General features: G+C 41.4%; 1 protein-coding gene across 1 annotated transcript; it reads right to left on the reverse strand.

The window, feature by feature from the left end:
• Positions 1-1050: 1050 nt before the first annotated feature.
• Positions 1051-18561, reverse strand: castor2 (cytosolic arginine sensor for mTORC1 subunit 2). Its single transcript, XM_024393615.2, has 9 exons — positions 18163-18561; positions 9586-9656; positions 8183-8376; positions 6017-6149; positions 4630-4753; positions 4225-4335; positions 3267-3349; positions 2917-3011; positions 1051-2798 (listed from the first exon to the last, which is right to left on the reverse strand). The coding sequence occupies exons 1-9, from the start codon at positions 18276-18278 to the stop codon at positions 2733-2735; spliced, it is 993 nt and encodes a 330-aa protein (XP_024249383.1). The 5' UTR covers positions 18279-18561; the 3' UTR covers positions 1051-2732.
• Positions 18562-23756: the final 5195 nt, after the last annotated feature.

Consider the following 23756-nt stretch of genomic DNA (forward strand, 5'->3'; position numbering starts at 1 on the left):
ACGACCAACAATTGAAGGTGTGACTGTGATATGGATGTTTAGTTGCACTTCAAGTATAGAATACAAGCTTTATTTGTAATACCAATGTCAGACCACAATGTTATTGCACTGCAAGACGCCTTCAACAAAGAGGTCAAATGTAAGTGTTTGGGCCAGGATTCAAACAAACCGCAATGTGCCGTGGTCGCACTGCACTTGATTTAAGGGAAATTGTCTTTAAAAGACAAGTGTAGTGAGGGGTATAGTTGATCATGACTACCGAATATTTTCTCCCACTTTAGCAAACTTTTTTTGCAAATTAGTATGATTAGCGAGAACATTTTAAAATGGCAGACAAATCTTAGACGCTAAAGCTAACAAATGCGTCGGCATGGAAGGGATAGATAAAGCCGTCGCCGATTTCAAGTGCAGTGCGATGTCGGCACATTGTGGTGTGTTTGAATCCCGTCTTGTCTGTTTATAAGGCGACAAAGTAAAAATCCACTGTTGCATTTTTCTCCATCACGTAGTGTTATTTTAAGACTCACATCTGCCTTGGCTGATTTCATTCTTAAAAATTATTGATTCTTGAAAAGCAAGGTAAGTAATAGGAATGATTATGTCCCACAGTTTGACCACTTCAATCTATCACTTTTAATTCTTTATAAGCGGGGTGCATTGAAGTGGGAAACCTAGCCCTGTCAAAGAATTTTAAAAAATGCTGGACTAAAAAGCCAATAATAGAGAGTTTGGTACAGCATTTAGCAATACAAGGGCTCCAACAGCAGTCCCCCAAGACCCCATGCATAGGAGTTTACATTCCAGCCCATCACATACTGAATCAATGTAAATCAACCAATGATTTGAATATAAAAATCACATTATTGCTGAAAGCTGCAAGTTCCTTTCAGAATCCATTATATTAAGTCTAAATTAGGATAATGGTGAGATGATGAAATTTGAATATGCAATGGGTCTGGGGGACCAATGTTGGAAATGAAGACAAAAACCAAAACATAAAAACCAGCACAGATGACAGGAAGGCCTTGAGAAACCAAACACACTAGAACATGAAAAAAGCATTTTTTATTTATTTTTTATATCACCCTTAATGTTTTTAACACTGATTAATAGCTACATGGTTTCTGCTAATCAAAGCTATCTGACGAAGCAAGCTTTTTCTTGGTGCGGACAAAAAAAACAAACACCAATGCATTAAGACCAATATAGTCTCACCTTCTCAAGAGAATCCTTCAAGGGTAAAAGTCTTCCCCGTTTTCACATCAGTACAGCAGGATGGACCTGTATTAAAGTGCAGACTGGGGTGAGGGGATGCAGGGGGCGAGGTAAGAGGGAGGGGTAGGGAGGTGAGCTGAAGGCCTAACCTGACCAGGGTTGCAGGGCTGGTTCAATGATCCACAACCCAACCAACATTTCCCCACCACTTTTCCTTATTCTACTAGTTTGTGGTAAAGGGCTGGTTTAGTGTCAGGCATGGTGTGGCACTTGATGCAAAACGATAACCTACTTCTCCCAAAATGACCGATACTACATGAAAACTGGCTTATATATAGCCAACTAGAATGTTGTTTATATGATATGTCCTACATAAGTGGCTCTGTGATTTGTCAGTAAATGTAATTTAAACACTCAACACCAGAATCTTTCATTTTCCCATCTGACAAATCTGATCTGCTTTCCAGGTCACCAGAGTTTAGGACCATTGACATACATCTTGCCTCAGTCCCTGCAATCTATTTGCTAGCCTTCAGCTAAATGGCATTTCAATGAGAACTCTAGCCCCGAAATTGATTACTTTAAGAAGAGTTTCCATAATGAGAATTTCATCAGGACTTGACATTAAAAGCTTATTCAATAACTTGTAAAAACAAAACCACACTATGTCGTGTCATTACCAACGACAACTCAGAAATGTCACCTTCAAGTGCAAACACACTGAGCGTTTGACAAGGCATTGGTCTTTAAAACGACTTGGCACTGAGAAAAATAAATAATAAGAATAATGGAAATCTTGATAATTGTTTGTAGAGAACATTCTCTTTCCATAAGGGGAGGACTGGTAACTAATACAGTATGGTTGTTATGGGGAGAACTGGTGACTAATACAGTATGGTTGTTATGGGGAGGACTGGTAACTAATACAGTATGGTTGTTATGGGAAGAAACAATGCAAAGTTAGGAAGGAAAGTGTGGTATACTAAAGCACCAGTATAGGCTGTCATTGGCCGCGTGGGTGCCAAAGTAAAAGGAGGTGACGGCCGGGTCGCAGCATTCCGGGCTGGTGTCGAAGAGATAGGCCCAAACTTAGTAGGCCGCGTTGACATGGTGAAATGGTGTGAGGGAGAGGAGAAAGAAAAAGGAGAGCGAGAAAAAAAACAAAAAAAACACTGCAGTCACCCTAGCTTTGGGTCCCCAAAGAAGTGGATGTTGTTTGGGGTAAGAGTGGATGGTCAAGGGGGTGATGTGGTGGGTAGGGTTGCGTAGTTGGCACGTAGGAGGGGCACTTTGCTTTTCGCTGAACAAAAGCATCCCTACACACGCACACTGTCCCTCCCCTGTACCCCATCTACACCACCCAAGCGTTACATTACCCTGTTCCCAGAGTCACCCCCCACAGCAGTCCACTGATACGCTCTTGGCACTTTAAAAAAAATGAGTTTGACATGATAAATCAACGTGTGGGTGTGAGGGCACAGGGCTCGCTAGTTCCACTGTCTCTTCCCATCTCCCATTCACTGTCCTGCGCTCTCATTGGTCCTCAAAGCTCCAATCACACTCTGGATGTTTTCTTCTGGGACCTATGAGAGATAGGGGGGCAGGGTTAAGTCTTTATTCCAAAAGCTCCAGTTAAAACTGACCCCTACAATTTGCCATACAAACAGAGAGAGTGTGTAGAGTTGTAAAACCATCACTCACCAGGGCATGGTCGAACTTGAAGGTACTGATGTAATAAGCTGGAATGTCAGCAGTCGCCAGGGGTTCCGATATTTGAGCCACAATACCGCACTCGTCTGACACAAGGCAATGAGAATAAAGAACAGATATCCATGAATATCAGAATTATTTTAGACACAGGACGTATCTGGGCGTTTAATGTATTCAGTAATATTCGTATTGGCATCACAGTTTTTTTTTTTTACTAATCTTAGCCAAATTACGCTCGCATCAAACAGTGTCTCTTGGTGATGTGCACTCTGCAGATATCTGACTAACATGTGGGAGATCTGTGGAAACCAAACAGAGAGAACCACAACTGTCTTACTTACCAAATCCTAAAGGCTGTCCTCCAATGCGAACCATTTTCCAAAGCTCCCCTGAAGCACTAGTGAAGAGGACATTGTTTGGAAACCTGGTTTGAATAAATTAGAAAATGAATGCACACATTCATTCAAGTAACATTTAAAGATATTAATGTACCTCTCACATCACATGTATTCAAAGATTTCAGAAAACAGTGAATACATCTTTTTGTCTTTTCTGTTAAATTCAGCGATTTGGTCAAATTCAGATTCTAGGCCAGTGGTTGCCCTACATCAGGGTTCCCCAACTGGTGGATGGAATTTTTGTTTGACATAAAATACTAAAAACACCAGGAAATTAGCTACAAGTGTTTTTAATTTAGGAAAAATCTGTTGAAGTATTCCCACGCATAATAGAGAGATAGATGAGATCGTAGATAAATATAAGCAAGGTTTGAAATTAGGTTGAATTCAAATATTATATCTGTTTGGGCTTCTTGCGGTCAATTTGCAGTCTACAAATGATTTATCTAGTTGATCATCCCTGTCCTACATGCTATGGTGAAAAATACATTACTTCAGAAGTACTAAAATCTTGGTTCACATATTGTCCCCCTTCTTAGCTTGGAGACAAAACTGACCCAAATAAGGGATACCTCACCAATGTAGGACAAGCCCATGATAAAATAGCTACTAATGTAGTGGTACTGTAATCCTTTAGTTTAATCCACATGATTAGTAATGCAACTGATCGGGTTACTACACAAGTAACACCTGTAACAGCTGTCAACTCTACATTAACTTCTTTACAAATAAACTTTTTATGATCTTCTATGTTTGTTTCCTAACAACCCAGCAGCAAACAAGTTGTCCACAAATCACTCGAAACAGCAAATTGACAGCAGTTGTGCCTTTCTGATGGTGATAGACACCATAACCATGTGTTTTTTTTCTCTAAATGGCGGGACCACAGGAGAGCACCCACCGTGGTGTGGTCTGCTCATCCATGACCAGAGAGATGTAGCCCTCAATCAGAGAGAAGGAGAAGAAGCGGATGTGACCAGAGTCCTCGCTAGACGCCCCGGGCTCCTTCATGCTGGAATAGAAAGTAGTGATATTCAAGTGTGTCCAATCTTTCAACTACATTTGGTCCTGTCCATTCCAACCTGGTCACCGAGTGGTCTGCTAGTCAAACCTTTCTATACCTTTAAAGTCTAATCATAACAGCAGCATAACCATCCTATGGCAGCCCTTGCTTAAGTATAACCCTCTTCCAGGTGTGTTTTTGTGACACTGTCTGTGTATGATAGTCTCTTAAAAAGAGACAGCAGATGGCCTCTGGTGACAGCCTTATGTAAAACAGGAGGAGTGCTGAGGAGTGGGTTCTTACCCGCCTGAGTAGAACATGACGTCCATGAGCAGGGTGGCCACCGAGGGCAGTGTGTCCGGGTCCAGGCTGGTCACACAGAACATGTTACTGGGGCTGGAAAGAGGGTGGATGATGGGACGGGGCACTGAGAGAGCGAAAACATGTTTTTATTAATATGATACTGGCAGTTGTGAACACATATGCTAATAAATTTGATTTTGATTCATACTACCCGTAAAATATGTCACCTAAAGAGATTTACAAATCCCAACAACAAAATGTGGTCCCGTGTGGCTCAGTTGGTAGAGCATGGCGCTTGCAACACCAGGGTCGTGAGATTCCCATGGGGGACCAGAATGAAAATGTACGCACTGACTACTGTAAGTCGCTCTGGATAAGAGTGTCTGCTAAATGACAAATGTAAAATGAGCCCATGGGCTTAGTGGCCGAGGGCCCTAAGCGACCACTTATGTCGCTTATGCCTGGGGCTGGCCCTTGCTGTTCTGCCTGCCATATCAGACTGTGTTCTCAGGTTCTGTTCTGGGGAAGAACCTTGACTGCGAGTGCTGGATTGACATACTCTTACCAAAGATGGATTGTTCAATTCAAGATTTGATAGGCTGCAACAAAACAGCCAATTCATATCAGGGAGTCTCTGCAATATTCTCATTCATATCAGGGAGTCTCTGCAATATTCTCATTCATATTAGGGAGTCTCTGCAATATTCTCATTCATATCAGGGAGTCTCTGCAATATTCTCATTCATATTAGGGAGTCTCTGCAATATTCTCATTCATATCAGGGAGTCTCTGCAATATTCTCATTCATATTAGGGAGTCTCTGCAATATTCTCATTCATATCAGGGAGTCTCTGCAATATTCTCATTCATATTAGGGAGTCTCTGCAATATTCTCATTCATATCAGGGAGTCTCTGCAATATTCTCATTCAGGGGATGAAATACATTTCCATTTGTATCACAGAAACCCCAATGCATAACCTGACACTGAGAGTGTGCGTTACTGCATCTAAATCCAATAGCATTTTCAGACTACTGAGTCGAGATGTGCTGGCCTGGTTACACATGTCCCATAGGGGCTCGAACTGTACAGGAAAGGAAATGTGAAAAGTAAATAACTGAGCCAGCACAGTAAAGTTTGTGTCCACATGATAGTGTGAAAAGGGGAATAAAAGTATTGTGTGCCTACTACAAGTGTCAAACTCATTCCACGGAGGGCCGAGTGTCTGCAGGTTTTTGCTCCTCCCTTGTACTTGATTGATGAATTTAGGTCACTGATTAGTAAGGAACTCCCCTCACCTGGTTGTCTAGGGCTTAATTGAATGGAAAAAACAGAAACCTGCAGACACTAGGTCCTCCATGGAATGAGTTTGACACTCATGGCCTACCGAGTTTAGGCTTGACAAAGCCGTTGGTGACTCCCAGGCTGTTGGCGGCCACGGTCTCTCCATTGATCACCCTCAGCAGGGTGAACTCAGAAGACAGGGTGTGCATGACCATGGGCAGGTCCCGCTCTCGAACCTGAACACAACACAACACAACCACTACGCCATCAACCACTCAGCCTCAACCAAAGTAAAACACAAACTTGTTACAACAGGGAAAACCAAAAAAGTTTTATAGAAACGCGAAATAGCATTTGAACAGCAGGTGAGGACGGTCTTTCCAACTGGCTGATTCTAATACATCAGAAAGTAACTCATATTTGCACTTCAAACACAATTTAAAACTGCACTTATCAGGGGAAATAAACTACAGAGTCACAATAGAAAACTATTCAGTGAAATTTCAAAAGAACTCAGAGCTTCTGCATTTTGCTTATCGGAACACTTCAAGGGTTACTAAAGAGAGGCCTGTGGGTACAGCAAATGTTAATCAAGCATTCCAAGCAGGTATATCTGACTAGCAAAAGGCTTGGGAAACCAACCTCTCAAAGGAATGCAATGCTAAAAAGCTGGAGACTGTCTTCTGCTTTAAAATACAATTTCAACGTGAAATGAAATGCCCCAAAGAGGTCTCCATTAATGGTCTCCTAATGCAAAGCTACTGTGTGTCCATTCCCCCAAAATTGTGCTCTCCCTGACTGAACTCTGTGCCTCCTTCCCTGAAGGACTGTACATTTGGACATGATGGACTGATTCCATCCCCACGGGGACTGTTCTGCCGGATCCTGACAGAAACTCATCCATCTCCTCTCCCCCTGACTAAACCCTTATTTGAGTTGCATTGAGGATGTAAACAAAATGTGAAGCCTCCTGTGAGAAGCTGGCCTCTAACTCCTCTAGGCTGGTTGAGTCAGACAAAGTCAGGTTACTTAAGGCTCCCTACCTCTAAATGACTGCTTTCTTCATTTGGGTCGGGTCCCACTGTTTATGTAACGCAAATAATCATAATACAACACCAGAATAAAAAATTAAAAAGTAATCTGAACGAAAGCATGCAGGATAGAAACGGAGAGAAAGAGTGACAAGACAAACAGACAGAGAGATTGAGGCAAAGCGAGAGAGGGACATGATTGAGACAGACAAATGGACAGACATAAGGCAGAGAGAAAGAGAGAGACAGATGAGAGAGGCGCAAGTTGTTTCCTCCATTTCTTTACGGACAGTGATTAGGCCGTGGTTGGGAGCAGCTGGCGTGGAGGTAGAACAGTGGCCATGAATGTTACCGGGAATTCCAGCAAGAGACTGAGCTGAGGCTGATCCTCTTTACATAACTACTGCCAGATTATCAACATCTCCATTTTTGTTAACAATTATTTCCATACACAGGCACCGGTTATTCAGCAGACCTTGTGTGTGTGTGTGTGTGTGTGTGTGTGTGTGTGTGTGTCCCACCCCCTTTTAGTAGCAGGGTAATACAAATACTCCCTATAGCCAAAAAGGCCTGGCATGAGAAAGGACTGGTGTGATTAAGCAACTTCAACAAAATGAAAAGATCCTTCTCAAAGCAAAAGTGCTGCCCAGGGTGGTACTGTAGATCTGCTGCTGTTGTCTTTTCATGTTGAGCAAAATGGAAAAACACTCACAGGCCACAAGTGAGTACAAGTGAGGGCATACTTGATTAAAATGTCCTGTTCCGTAAGCTATTTTCGATTATCTACAGGTATATTTAAGAGTAGGCTACCTTCATACCACTGGTAACATAATAGGTAAGGCTAATGATCATGTTCAGTAATACTTACAGGAATAATCAGCTGAGCTGACAAATAGGTCCTCAAACTAAACGTAAGTATCAATAACACATGAAGGGAGAAGGGCGCCGCTACAAGGTGCTCATAACAATGGCCAATTGGCTGGCTGATATCTTGCATGTGTTCCTTGGGAAGTTGAGGAAGGCATGCAACAACACTTCAAAAGCCCAGTTTATACAGTATGTACGCAATGCAAGAACGCAAACGGCAATCCTGGGTACTTGCGTCAAGTTTGTAATTGAGGGGCTGCCTACATCTACAATGGATAACTATTTTGACCAGATATTAGTAGTTCCTGAGTTGCGTACTAGATAGGTTATAAATTACGCTTAAGAGAGGTCTGTAGTGGAACAGCACTCACCAAGATAAAGTCAGTCTGATAGGTAGACAGCATAAACACAGAAATGTTGTGGTCTGCCAGGGGGGCAATGACAGACTTCGCTATTTTGGTGACTCCGATTGGTTGAGAGTTGGTGGCGCTCCCGCCCCCCGACACCACGTTGAGAGCCAACCACGTGGCCTCGGCGACACTAAGGTGCTCCGACTCGGGCAGTTCTGAAAGGGAACAAGAAAATTATTAGTGGGGCCTAGTTAGTGTGGCATTAGTGTGGTCCCATATGGATGTGTCTGTCTGTCAGCGGTCCCCTTAGCGATAAATGAGACGCTAACGGCATCACTGGACTCTCAATGTCTCGTATTTTACAGATGATTGTTTGACATTCTCCTCCGCTGATGAGCTGGATGAGGCATTGTCAAGCATGGGTGCCATTAATATGAGAAGGGTCTGACTTGGAAAAAGGTCTGACTCCACTGCTGAGAACAATGAAATATCACTAGACTGACCATGCTTATTTCATCATAAAAAATAATAATAACTTCGTTAAACAAGTCGCCTTCAAGAGGGTCTTCATTGTGGTTAGTAAATGACCTTATAGATCACTCAGGGTAAAACATTTACCACTGAGCATAGATTAATAGTGAAAGCCATGCCAACAATCTCAGACTTGTTTTAACAGTCTCAATATAGAGCTAAATGTGTGTGCGGCCATTTTCAGGCACTGGCACGAAAACAAAACCAAACAACAAGTACTTGAAGCCTCAACGCAGCAAAGGAAAGTACATACATACAACAGATGAGCACAATATAAACTTCCAGCCAATCTACCTACAGTAGAATACCTGCACCTGTTTCACAACACAGAGCTTCTAGTATCCATGGTGACCAACGAGGGTCACCCTGGAAACCAGTCTATAATGACATGGATTCAACACTCAACCACAAAACCAAGCCAGTGACAGCTTGGCCTCTGTTAACCGGGGCGGCAGGTAGCCTAGCAGTTAGAGCGTTGGGCCAGTAACCAAAAGAATGCTAGATCGAATCCCCGAGCTGAGAAGGTAAAAATCTGTCGTTCTGCCCTTACACTGTTCCCAGGCAGTCATTGTATATAAGGATTTATTGTTAACTGACTTGCCAAGTTAAATAAAAGGTTCAATTAAAAATGTAAAAACCCATAATGGCACAGCGGGCAGAACTGATGTAGCAATATGTAGTCAAACATTGGCATCGAGTCAAGATATGAGGAATTAAAGAAAGCATAGGCCCTTACTGTCTGGGATCCCTGGGATGTTAAAATGTACAATTTGGTAACGGGTAGGGATGTCCCAAGGATTCTGGATAGCACTGCCCAAAAATCATAGGGCTACACATGTTTTCCTGATTTACCATCCTGGCAAAGATCCAGAGGTAGCAACCACAAAACCCACCTTTGAAGCCTTCCTCATCGACGATAATGGTATAATCCTCCGGAGTTTCCGTCAAACTGAAAAACTTGCATCTGGAAACGATAAAGGAGGTTTCATATTGAATAACATGGTTCAGTATGCTACTTGTAAATAACCAGTTAGTTTCAACAGAACATATGAATTATCTCAGTTCAGTTATTTAAATGGAAAGGAGTGATTGAAAGCTGCTTGCAGGCAATAAGCAAGAGGGGGTCCCCTAAATACCCAGAAAGTACCTCATTGGACAATGTAAATGAGCAAAAGCATATTGTTAGCCTGAAGTATTGTGTGGTTTCATGAGTAACTTTTTTTATGCTACATAATATGCCTGTGTATATGAACCATTCAGTTACAACCGGAAACAAATTTGAGGTTAACAATCAGAAACTAAACTTCCGTAAAGCCTCTAATGTCATCAGCCTCCAAAAATCTGTTTGACCCCACATAGCCCATGAAGTTCCTTTCGTGGAAAGCAAGCAACACATCCATACACTCAGCGCAGCCAATCTGTTTGATCACAAGTCTGAATATCTTCTTTATCACCATATTTAATGACATAATGATGGACTATATTTGAGGCCCATCAGGTCATTGAGACAACATAGAAATACACCATGGTTTTGTTCAGATCGAAGTAAGCCCAGCTATCTCTTTCATTTCATCCATCAGTAATGGGTGATAGGAGCTCCATATAGTTGTGCAAACCTCATTTCCACAGGAATTGCAAAACCAGAGATGTTTTTGAATATTTTCACTCCATGCATCCATCTAGCGGCAATTCCACGGTAACACAATTACGGTTTGACTCAGTTTGTTCTCTTTAAATGTATGCCAAACAAAAACCATTGATTTCAAAGTTGTTCAACTCTATGCACAAGGACTATTTTTAACAATTTAGCTGAATGACTGTGCAGATGCAAACTTTGGTAATGGAATTATGGTAAAATCTCCCTCAGGTTTTTATGCGACCACATTTTCCCCAAACTTTTAAATATCTGCTCTGAATTAAGATTCAAAGATATCTGCAGAAAGAATGGGGTGTCAGCTATGACACCTTGAGTTTGAAAAAAATAATATTTTGGTTGTTGAACTACAGTAAGTGGTGGATTTACACCCGATAACAGAATTACGGTAACGGAATTACAACATGGGTCCCTGATCTGTACCTCACAGAAATGCTAAATTATGGATATGAATGTCATTCTCCTCATGTTTCACAAGTTTGGACATCACAGTGCAGCAGAGCAAAGTACAGTACAACACAGCATAGAAGAGTAGGGTATTACAGTACAGTAGAGTTCAGTAAGGTATAGTTCAGTACGGTCAAGTACAGTACAATACTCTGCTCACTGTATTGTAGTGTACTGTGCTATCTAAACATGTGAAACATATGTTTATGATAGGTTCAGATTTGGTTCAGTCAGGTCCGTCTGTGGGCGTTAACATCAAAGCCAACATACCAGGCCCTGTTTCCCAGATTTGTCATAATGTTCTATTGTTTCCAGTACTTGTCTTAAATTGTCTCCAATGTATCATCCGGGTAAAAACCTGTCTGATTAGGATGAATAATACCTTTTTAATTTTATGTGCTATGCATTTTGCATCACACTGAAGTGTAAGGGGCCTTCAGTTTTTTGAGTTTATGGTTTCTTTGATATAAATGCCCCTATGCAAACATGCCCAAATAAAATACATGGATATTGAGTTGAGACTGCCAGCACCTGCTGCAGACTATTATGACGATCATAAAACCTGAACCAGCTCACGATTCTGGGAGAGAAGAGCAATGTTTGTCCGATCCACCCAAACCTCTCAATCAAGGGGTACCATGATACTTGTTGATTGTGGAAAGCAGCGAGTCTGATGGCATGAGTCATTTATTTGATGATGGTGGCGTGCGTCATCTCCTAAATACTCGACTGGCCTACTTGTCCCACTCCCAAACCTCTCCTGTTGTTGTGTCATATCATCTCAAGTGTCCTTGGGTTGGCATGGTGGAGAGCATTACTAATACATATGCATGGAGAATGGGTGCCTCACTGCCATTAAAGGAGACTTCAGATTAGATTCACCTTCAGTATTGACTTGGCGCTTTACCACTATGGGATTTGTGTTTTCAATTGAAGGTTTTGAGGTGATGAAAGGATGCTGAGCTAACAGTAGACTTTAGAGAGTGCCATTTTGAAGTTTGTCTACCTCATTGCTCTTGGTGCATGTACCTGGAAACTGCCATCAGAACAAACATTTGTAACTTGATCTCTGCTTTTGACTGGAAACGTTAGATGATGAGGGATAATTCTTGAAAATATTTTTGTACTTCGAGTTTCATGCATTGCTCATGAAAAATTGGTTAGATAGGGGTAACTCACCACCAGCTAATTTCATGTTCAAATATGCATAGCAAAAAGGATGTTTCCATTCAAATCAAATGTCTTTCTTTACCAAGATGGGTTTTTTTCAAGCAAATGCTCTCACAGTGCAAGCTCCCTCAGAAACAACCTACCTTATGGAAATTCCACGATAATGGAATTGCACTGAGACTCAGATTTCCCACTTAAAAATGTATGCGTAACAAAAACCATTGGTTTAAAAGTTTAACGAATCATACAACTATATGCACAAGGAATAATTTTAACAATTTATACTGAACATTTTACCAAAACACATACTGGAAGAACTGTGCAGATACAAAGCTCGGTAACAAAATAAAACCGAGGGAGATTTTACTGCAATTCTGTTACCAAACTTTGGCCTATCCAGTCAGTTATTTTTATTATGTTTTTACTGTGAATTGTTCAATGTATTCATTATGCATATGTAACGGATGTGAAACGGCTAGCTTAGTTAGCGGTGCGCGCTAAATAGCGTTTCAATCGGTGATGTCACCTGCTCTGAGACCTTGAAGTAGTATTTCCCCTTGCTCTGCAAGGGCCGCGGCTTTTGTGGAGCGATGGGTAACGATGCTTTGTGGGTGACTGTTGTTGATGTGTGCAGAGAGTCCCTGGTTCGCGCCCGGGTATGGGCGAGGGGACGGTCTAAAGTTATACTGTTACATATAGAGTTGTTGGTTTATTAAACTTTGAAATCAATGGTTTTTGTTTAGCATATTTTAAAGTGAAAAATCGAAGTCTCAATTCCGTAACTTACCCAAGGCTGGGTATGTTACGGATGTCTCTTTTGGAGACATCAGGATATGTTTTGCCATAGACCAACATACCTTCTGAGATTCAGTTACTGGATTTTCATATCAAATTATTTTTGCTAAATATCATCTAATCTTTTTTGTTTTTTGTTGTTTTTTTAAATTTATTTAATTTTTACCCCTTTTTCTCCCCAATTTTCATGGTATCCAATTGTTTTTAGTAGCTACTATCTTGTCTCATCTCTACAACTCCCGTATGGGCTCGGGAGAGACGAAGGTTGAAAGTCATGCGTCCTCCGATACACAACCCAACCAAGCCGCACTGCTTCTTAACACAGCGCGCATCCAATCCGGAAGCCAGCCGCACCAATGTGTCAGAGGAAACACTGTGCACCTGGCAACCTTGGTTAGTGCGCACTGCGCCCGGCCCGACACAGGAGTCGCTGGTGCGCGATGAGACAAGGATTAATCTACTGGCCAAGACCTCCCTAACCCGGACGAAGCTAGGCCAATTGTGCGTCGCCCCACCGACCTCCCGGTCGCGGCCGGTTACGACAGAGCCTGGGCGCGAACCCAGAGTCTCTGATGGCACAGCTGGCGAAGCAGTGCGCCACCCGTGAGGCCCCCTGATTCTCTATTTTTGCATATCGAATGTTTTTCAGATCTTCAACCAAAAACTAATATTAGATAAAGGGAACCGGTGTTTACAAATAGCAAAAAAAAATGTATACTTATTTTATTTATTTAATTAAAAAGTTATGTAACACCCAATTCCCCTGTGATTCCCCTGTGTGAAAAAGTAATTGCCCCCTTACATGCTGACCACATCACTTGCGTTGTGTACGTGAGCATTGCAAAATAAATGTACACATACATGTTATTCAATCATTTATTCTAATCTGCTCACAAGTCTGCGTAGCCAGGTGCTAAAATAGAACTTGGCTCTATTTTTGTGATGCATGATGCTCTGCAAGTCCCGCCTCTCCCATCTCCTCATTGGTTTTTGGGAGCATATACCAACGTGGGTGATTGAAAAATGAACTGATGTCCAGACTCCAGTAAGTGGTGGTAATGCACCTTAAAGTTGGTTGCCAACTGACATATAAAGTCCACTATTACTGAAGGAGGGGAGATTACTAGAAACGATTAGTTTCCCCTTGTTGGAGTAGAGAACACACGATTTTGTGTGACTCAAAACGGGTCAAAATTCTACAAAGATCCAGAAAAAAAGGATCTTGTGCATTTCAGGTAAAATAACAACCCAATGTTTATATCCCTGGGCAAATTAGCTAGCAACAGCAAGCTAGCTAAATGTTCATGAATGTTTCATGTGTTTTGACCTGTCCCCAAATTAACATAGTTGGTTCAGAGTTCGTTTTGATATTTCAACCTGCATATCTAGATTGCATCTGGTGTGGATGTACAAAATCAACATGTGCGAGAAGGCGCACGAGCATGCCCGGTCTCGACAGCCTGATACACACAATAACTGGTTGTGCCACCTTGAGCTGCAATGACTGCTACAAAATGCTTCCTGTAGTTGTTGATCAGTCTCTCACATCACTGTGGAGGAATTTTGGCCCACTCTTGCATGCCAAACTGCTTTAACCCAGCAACATTTGTGAGTTTTAAAGCATGAACTGCATGTTTCAAGTCCTGCCACAACATCTCAATTGGGATTAGGTCTGAACTTTAACTAGGCCATTCCAAACCTAAAAATGTGTGACTTTTTAGACATTTTCATGTTGTGTGTTTTGGATCATTGTCTTGAGGCATAACCCAGCTGCTCTTGTAGAATTGTCTGATACAGAGTAGCATTCATGGTTCTTTCTATTAAGGCAAGTCATCCAGGTCCTGAAGCTGTAAAGCATCCCCAAACCATCACACTACCACCATGCTTGACCGTTGGTATGAGGTTTTACTGTGAAATGCAGTGTTTGGTTTTTGCCAGGCATAACAGGACCCATGTCATCCAAAACGTTGACTCAAGTTTGCCAAACAGCACCTGAATGATCATCAAAACTCTTGAATGAATGTTCTATGGACAGGGGAGTCAAAAGTATCAACTATTTGGATGACATGGGTCCCATTATGCCTGGCAGTTCTGCATGGAAGAGTGGGACAAAATTACTCCACAGCGATGTGAGAGACTGGTCAACAACTACAACACGTGTTTGGTTGGAGTCATTGCAGCTAAAGGAGGCACAACCAGTTATTGAGTGTAAGGGAGCAATTACTTTTTCACACAGGAGCACTGGGTGTTGCAACTTTGTTTATTAAACAAATGAAATATGTAATTTTGTGTTATTTGTTTAATCAGGCTCCCTTTATATAATATTAGGTTTTGGTTCAAGATCTGATAACAATCAGTATCAAAAACATGCAAAAGTAGAGAAAATGAAATACTTTTTCATGGCACTGTATATATATATATATATAATGATTGTCAACAGTGAGACAGCACATTTAGGGAGAAGGTCATCAACAACATTCTAGGTGGCAAGCAGCTTCCAAGCCAGCGCCTTGTGTTTGTTTGGATCCACATTTAGTCAGCATGACTTAAATTCTACATGAATGCAAGGCACTTCACAGGGAGCTTCTAAATGAGTTTGATTCAGGCTGTTAGAAAACCCATGAGCAATTAACAAGCTTCCATTACTTAACTCGAAATTGGACACAATCAGTACTGTATGTGACGGGAGGGACAGCAAATATAAAATCTCAATAGGCAAATCTATTAGTGACTCCCAAAATGATAGAAATGCTATGAAATGACAGCTGCAACAAGGCCCAAATCTCAGATGAAGCCGATCAAAGATTTCCTCATCCCACTTGAGGCCAAACAATGTTCTGAAAACAGACCAGCTTGGTGCATCCAGCTCTGTCTGCCAACAATGGAAGCAATGAAACACTTCCAAGGTATAAGGGGAAACCACAGGCTGTGTTTAATGACAGATGCATCCATTTTAATTCAGTTCAGTCTGTGCATCAGGAAATAAGATCTTTAAAAAGTTTGTCTGTCTTCTATTTTCTATACTATAACTGCTGTTTTACTTTGTGGAGAGAGTATGGGATATCAGTAGCTTTATCTGCATTTTTAAACACTGCCTTAAGGGTCATTACACCTTCAAATCATAGTTTGTCAGACGTTATAATACCTCTAAAGTAGTCAAGTTGAAACCACGTCCCACGACATCGATTGTGTAGATCCAGCTATATGCCTCCACACCAAATGAATGGAAAAGATAAGCACTGACTAAAACCAGGAAATGACACGGTACTCATCTTTTCTATTCATTTGAGATCGAGACAAAGCTGTATCTACCATACCACTGCAAAATGTGAACCTAAATGCATGTTTTACGCCCCCAAGCTGTGCGATGCAACATTTATACTGCATTCTGTGGACCTCTGCCTCCTTTTCAAGTATTTTTCAAGGGTCACCACAGCACATGTAAAAAGGTCACTGAAAGGTGGAGGAGAATTTGCCTTAAGGAGAGCTTGGTAAACATGGGGTTGAAAAGGCCATTCGCTAACCTATGTGTCATTAATGTGTCACTAAAACATAAATGCCTTCAACTTGTATCCTGGTGCAGTTGTAAAAGCGAGGATCCCAAGATCTTTGTTGGAATGCAAAACTGTTATATTATTGGCCTGTAGGCCCATTTCTCACAGATGCGGCCAAAATTTTAGTGATAATAATAGATCTTGAGGAAAACAGCACTAACGAAGTTTAGGTTAGAGTAGCCTATTGATAATATGCTCACAGCACATTTACAGTGGCATTCCATCATGTAAGTTAAACTTTTGCAATAGGTTTACAGAAGATAACCTGCCCTATCCTCAACCTGCCCTATCCTCATCATGCCAGGTGAAATTGATAGGAGGAAAAAATATACAGCGTTATTGTTGTCTCCTAATTGTAACCTATTCAATGTATTTATAACTGAGAAAGGCTGTAGTCAGAAACACAACCACCGGGCCAGCGTTCACATCTCCAGCAACAGATAGAATGGCTAGCTAACCAAAACATGATTGCAACATTTCAAATGTTATATTCGGCATCATCGCGAACAACATAAATGTTTCACGCCGCCAGTTCAAGTTCGATTTAAAGCAACCACCTCACCCCATTTAATTTTACACCTACACACAACGAAAAGACAACACCGCAGAGCTGCAATGCCGCGTTAACGTTATGTGGGAAACTCGGGACCTCCGGGGAAAAATGAACAGAAGTAATTTGCGTTGATATTTTTATTGGTCGATTCTTCTTCCCAAGTGGGAAACTCCGGTATCAGAGAGGAATGCCGCGTTCAAGTGCTTGTCGGAACTAGGAAATGTACAACATGTTAACTGTTGAACGCAGCAGTATAACTACAACCAGAAATGTGAGTTTATTAGTTCTGACTAGCTCATGAACAAGGCAGAAGAGGTGAAGCAGGAGGGTTAACTCCACCCCCATAATCTGTACACATTAAGCAGATCATTCATTATTAAGCAACTGAGTTTTTGTATGGGGTGGAGAAAGTGTTGAATTTAGTCAAGATTAATATGAATTGCCATTTTGATACGTGAGGCTTATTTGATATAATAGAAATGTTGTAATGCCTAGGTTCTTACGAGTGTACTGCTTCCAATTGGCTCATTCATCCCCCTGTAACTATTCCCCAGGTCGTTGCTGTAAATGAGAATGTTCTCAGTCAATTTACCTGGTAAAATAAGGGTTAAATAAAGTGAGATGCACTTGACAACTGAGAAAAAACTATATTGGTGTAGTCCTTGTTGAAATTCGAGATGGTCTATGCATATTCATGAGGCTAGCATAGCTTCTCACTCTCCATTGAATACAGGCGGTTGATGTCAACACCCCTCGTCGATTATAAAAAAAATAAAATGTATCCACCAAACCAAAGAGAGGAATTAGGCGGGAGCTTGACAGCCGACGTTCCGGTCTGTGGAAAACGAATCCCATTGTTAGGGCGGAGTCACAAGCCTCATTATATCCAGTATCTCTGGTATCGTCTTTCTACAAATAAGCAAGTAGATTTCCGAGTTTCCGACAGGACATAAACGCAGCATAAGCACGTAGCCTACACACCCCTTCACGTTGACCGGACTACAAAAGCACAAAAGCTGAAAAAAAATGACAATGCAAAACAACATACTGAATTTAAAGAATACTGTCAGCACTCATTGACTCATGCAAAAACAGAGCATGCATTTTAATTGAAAGCTAAAACATAACTGCTGAAGACAATCACAATTGGACAGTTTTGCCACAACGATCGGCAACATTGTATCTAGTCGCGCAATTAGTTTGCAATAACGTTACTTCCCAACAAGATATTTAGAATGATTCATTTTCTTTATTGTATCGGATTTAATAAAAATATTCTATAAATAAATCTACTTACCTTGTTTTAGAGGGCAAGAAGGCGAGTTTGATTAATCCGTGAGTGCAAATCTGAATGCCCTCTTTTGCTATACTCGCTACTTTCAAGCTGTGTTCTAAAATATGCAACTCCATCATTTGCGTCTTCTCATTTGAGGAACATCTAAGACATAAATGTATATCGTTTCTAATAAAAAACAAATAAATACACCTATATAGCTTATAAAAACCGTGAAACGTAGCAGAAAGCAAGGGAGGGAGAAGGACAAGTTATCCACTTCGGAAAAGAATGAAAGAGAGGTAAAATAGAAGCAGGGTGTAATAAAAGAATCACAATGAGGTAAACGGGGAGGAAGAGAATGACTGTCGGTCCCCGTGTATTCTCTCCGACAGGGATTGGAATAGTCCAGCAGCTGGTAACAGTGAAACAAACAACTTGCCACTCAAAAGAAGGGGAGGACCTGCTTTGCCACACGGGCATGTTGGGACATGTAGTTTCACATTTCCTATGGCGTCATGGCAGGGCCATCATGGAGCAAATACAAGGACAATGAAAATATGACAAATTAAGCATTTTGTTTCACTGTTTTGTATATGCATGATTTGTAATGCATTAAATTGTCTGAGGACAAACCCTAGACATCTTACAAATCTACCTTGCAAGATAGGCCTACTACATCTGTGCCCGTAATGTCCAAAAACTGTCATCGCTAGGACATTAATGGCCTGTCCACTGTCCATACATGTCTTATATACTTACCTATCTCCATCTGAAATTCATTAACTGTTTGCTTTCAGTTATTCACACAGGTTTTGGTCCTATCGGTGGCCTACTTATAAGGTTAATATTTTGTAGGGGTTTGCATTGAAAGAAGGAAGACTAATTTCCCTCCTCATAAATACCATTTACAATTAAAGTAGGCTTATTACAGTAATCAGAGTTGCAGGGTAGCCTGATTGACAGCCAAAACTGACAGTCTCTGACACATTATACATTTGCAATTTTAACAATGGGACCCGGTTAACTCAATCACCATACTCACTTTCTTTTGATGTAAAGTTCATCAGCTCCCCAAAGCAGATAGCAGCATGATAAGAGTTTAATGTTGAACACAAAGAAACAAGTAACCTGATTTATGGGATTCCACTCAGAGCATCACTCAATGGAGGTTCAGAATTCATGGCCTGGTCAGTCAATGCATTGGTAAATGACAATGGTGATGATGCCATTAGGTAAACAAGTTCTTGAAAGAGTATTTGAACTCTGACCTTACTACCTACCAGACTGGGATTTTGAAGGGTCTGTGCTATCCGGGATCCTTGGAACATCCCTACCCGATTGAAGTTGAAATTTAAAATATTTAGGGTAGGTACGTCCCAAGGATCCCTGATAGAACTGACCGATTTTGAAGGTGGTGGAATTGTGCCCACAAATGAGCTTTTCTATGATTTATATCTGACATAAATCCAAAGATTGAGGCAACAGAACATACAAATGAGTTATTCATGGTATTCTGTATGCAAAGAAACAAACTAAATCATAATCACCATTGATGTCAGGAATCCCCCTGGACAGTGGTTCCATTGTGCTTGGTAGAGCACAACATTCAGACATCTTTGTAGAGTATCTCTATAAAGGCAAATACAGGTACACTTAACATTTTTTAATTTAACCTTTTTTTAACTAGGCAAGTCAGTTGAGAACAAATTCTTATTTACAATGACTGCCTACACCGGACAAACCCAGACAAAGCTGGTCCAATTATGCTCTACCCTATAGGACTCCCAATCACAGCTGGTTGTGATACAGCCTGGAATCAAACCAGGTTGTCTGTAGTTAAGCTTCTAGCACTGAGAAGCAGTTCCTTAGACCGTCGCGCCACTCAGGGGCTTTAACTATGATGTTTTCTCAGGTCACATTCTTTGAACCTGCAGGTGGGAGGATAGACTTGTATAGGTGGTGATGTCATTTCATGCAGTATAAGTTCCATCTCAATCACCATCAACTTACTGCTATTTCGTAGATGGAGCTACTGAGAGTATGTGCACTATCACCCCTCCTACACTCGCGGACCAGACTAGGCCTTGCTTCAGTATAAAAACTAGACAGCAGTTTAATTATTCACAGGCTATGACTGGTGGTAACTAAGGCCCTAGCTGACTGGAGCCATAAAATAACAAGCTTTTTTTGTCTGTGGCAGTGATAAGACCCTACAGCCACTCTGATCTCGCAAAGCTAGGGCCTAGTTGAGGGTGTGGAAAATATGGTATTGTTCAGTTCAAAGGACATTTCCCTTCAGATGTTTTTTTGTATTCTTGAAGTTTCTCTAGTGCCATTTCCACCACCTCCCCTTTCCTTGGATTGACATGGACTAGTGAAAGTAGATTTATATGGGTCTGAAGGAGTTGCTGAGATGGCAACTTTAGGCTTGAACTGCAGGTTCATCAGGTTGTTAGAACAATTTATTGGGGGAGAGTCTGATGCATAAAATTTACCACATTGAAATACTGTACAGATTAAAACATGTGATGCTATATAAATTTTTACTTTTGTGAACCTGCAAGAGCATGCATTTCCATATTTAAAAAATATCTAGGCCTACTTCTCCCGGAGATCAGATACCACGATTGAGCGTCTTGAAAATAAACATGCAGTTCATATTCCCCTTTAGAAAAAAGCTATACCCCTCCCCACTCCATGGTATACAGTTCAAAACATGACTGTACATATACTATACCGGAACTCCAAGTCTGGGACCAAAAGGCTACTGAACAGCTTCTACCCCTAAGCTGTAAGACTGCTGAACAGTTAATTGATGATTTTTGTACTTTTTAAATCTGCATTGTTGGGAAAGGGCTCGTAAGTAAGCATTTCACAGTAAAGTCTACATCGGTTTTATTCGGAGCATGTGAAGCATTTCATGGTAAAGTCTACACCTGTAGTATTTGACGTGACAGTTACAGTGCATTTGGAAAGTTCAGACCTCTATACTTTTTCCACATTCTGTTTCGTTAACAGTCTTAATATAACATTTATTAAATTGTCTTTTTCCCTCAATCTACACGCAATACCCCACAATGACAAAGCAAAAACAGTTTTATTTTTGCAAATGTATAAAATCTCCGCCAGGACATATTACATGTACATAAATATTCACCCTTTACTCAGTACTTTGTTGAAGCACCTTTGGCAGTGATTACAGCCTCGAGTCTTCTTGGGTATGACGATACAAACTTGGTACACCTGTATTTGGGGAATTTCTCTCAACCTGCTCTGCAGATCCTCTCAAGCTCTGTCAGGTTGGATGGGGAGCGTTGCGGCACAGCTATTTTCAGGTCTCTTCAGAGATGTTTTGATCGGGTTCAAGTCTGGGCTCTGGCTGGGCCACTCAAAGACATTCAGAGACTTGTCCCAAAGCCACTCCTGCATTCTCTTGGCCGTGTGCTTAGGGTCATTGTCCTGTTGAAGGTGAACCTCACCCAAGTCTGCGGTATTGAGTGCTCTGGAGCAGGTTTTTATCAAGGATATCTCTGTACTTTGCTTAGTTCATCTGTCCCTTGATCCTGATTAGTCTCACAGTCCCTGCTGCTGATAAACATTCCCACAGCATGATGCTTCCACCACCATGCTTCACCGTAAGGATGATGCCAGGTTTCTTCCAGACGTGACACTTGACATTAAGGCCAAATAATTATGTCTTGGTTTATCAGAATACATAATCTTGTTTCCCATGGTCTGTGAGAGTACTTTAGGTGACTTTTGGCAAACTCCAAGTGGGCTGTTATGTGCCTTTTACTGAGGAGTGGTTTCCATCTGGCAACTTTACCATAAAGGTCTGATTGGTGAAGTGCTGCAGAGATGGTTGTCTTTCTGGAAGCTTCTCCCATTTCCACAGAGGAGCTCTGTCAGAGTGACCATTGGGTTCCTGGTCACCTCCCTAAGAGGCCCTTAAACCCCTGCTTGCTCAGTTTGGCAGGGCAGCCAGCTCTAGGAAGAGTCTTGGTGGTTTCAAACTTCTTCCATTTAAGAATGATGGAGGCCACTGTGTTCTTAGGGCTCTTCAAATGTGCACACAATGCCAGCAGCATACCACTGCTGGCTTGCTTCTGAAGCTAAGCAGGGTTGGTCCTAGTCAGTTCCTGGATGAGAGACCAGATACTGCAGGAAGTGGTGTTGGAGGGCCAGTAGGAGGCACTCTTTCCTCTGGTCTAAAAAAAAAATATCCCATTGCCCCAGGGCAGTGATTGGGGACACTGCCCTGTGTAGGGTGCTGTCTTTCAGATGGGCCGTTAAACGGTTGTCTTGACTCTCCGAGGTCAATAAAGATCCCATGGCACTTATTGTAAGAGTAGGGGTGTTTACCTCAGCGTCCTGGCTAAATTCCCAATCTGGCCCTCAAACCATCACGGTCACCTAATAATCCCCAGTTTACAATTGGCTCATTCGTCCCTGTAACTATTCCCCAGGTTGTTGCTGCAAATGAGAACGTGTTCTCAGTCAACTTACCTGGTAAAATAACAGATAAATCTTTGCCTCGACACAATCCTGTCTTGGTGGTCTACGGACAATTCCTTTGCCCTCATGGCTTAGTTTTGCTCTGCGATGCACTGTCAACTGTGGGAACCTATATATGTATAGACAGGTGTGTGCCTTTCCAAATCATGTCCAATCAATTGAATTTACCACAGGTGGACTCCTATCAAGTTGTAGAAACATCTCAAGGATTATCAATGGAAAAAGGATACACCGGAGCTCAATTTCAACTCTCATAGCAAAGGGTCTGAATACCTATGTAAATAAGGTATGTTATAGACTTGTAAAATTGTCAACTTTTTGCTTTATCATTATGGGGTATTGTTTGAGCATTTTTTGTTTAAACAATTTTAGAATGAGGCTGTAACCTAACCAAATGTGGAAAAATATAAGGGGGCTGAATACTTCCAGAATGCACTCTAAACTTAGATTTGATATTCTCCACTGATGCTAGGGGAAATAGGCTAATTAGTAGAGCACGGAAAAGCTACATTCTAATGGACTTCATTCTACATTGGAGGACGGTATGGACACGACCAGGAAATTAGTCTGAAGGAGTGGACGGCAGTTCACAGCAGGATCTGTACAGACTGTTCTTGGCACAGAAACAGAGCCCCATACTGTTTGATCCTCAATTTAATGAGAGCATAAACCCTCAATGAGATTACTCTCATCGGTAGTCTTCCTGAGATCTTACTTCAGCAAGCCTTGGGAGGAAAAGAATAAGGCACAAGACATTAGAAAAATCTCAAATTCCATCACTACAGATTATATCAAAAGTATGAACCAGAGAGCCAAGACACATATTGGGAAGAACTCAGCTGTTCAAAAAAAATCCAATTGCGAGGGAGTGATTATGTAGTGAAACATCAGGGCAAATACGTGCGATAGTTAAAATGATGCCCTTGTCCAAACAATGGGGTTATCTATTCTAACGAGCAACAAAAATATGTACACTTGCGTTGAAGCTCAGCCTCAAGACCAGTGAGACTGTTCTGGAAGTTGTGCAGGGATTATAGGAACTTTTAAAGTGTCTGGCTCTGATTACCTCAGCACACATGTGTATTGAGTAGGTTTCTAAT

Source organism: Oncorhynchus tshawytscha, linkage group LG30, assembly GCF_018296145.1.
Source record: "Oncorhynchus tshawytscha isolate Ot180627B linkage group LG30, Otsh_v2.0, whole genome shotgun sequence".
Classification (NCBI taxonomy): Eukaryota; Metazoa; Chordata; class Actinopteri; order Salmoniformes; family Salmonidae; genus Oncorhynchus; species Oncorhynchus tshawytscha.

Coding starts and splice junctions, on each gene's coding strand:
- castor2 (XM_024393615.2), bottom strand. CDS start 18,278: ATGATGGAGTTGCATATTTTAGAACACAGCTTGAAAGTAGCGAGTATA. Junction 6,150..8,182: donor ATCAGACTGACTTTATCTTG/GTGAGTGCTGTT, acceptor TGTTGTGTTCAG/GTTCGAGAGCGGGACCTGCC. Junction 4,336..4,629: donor GTCATGTTCTACTCAGGCGG/GTAAGAACCCAC, acceptor TTTCTATTCCAG/CATGAAGGAGCCCGGGGCGT.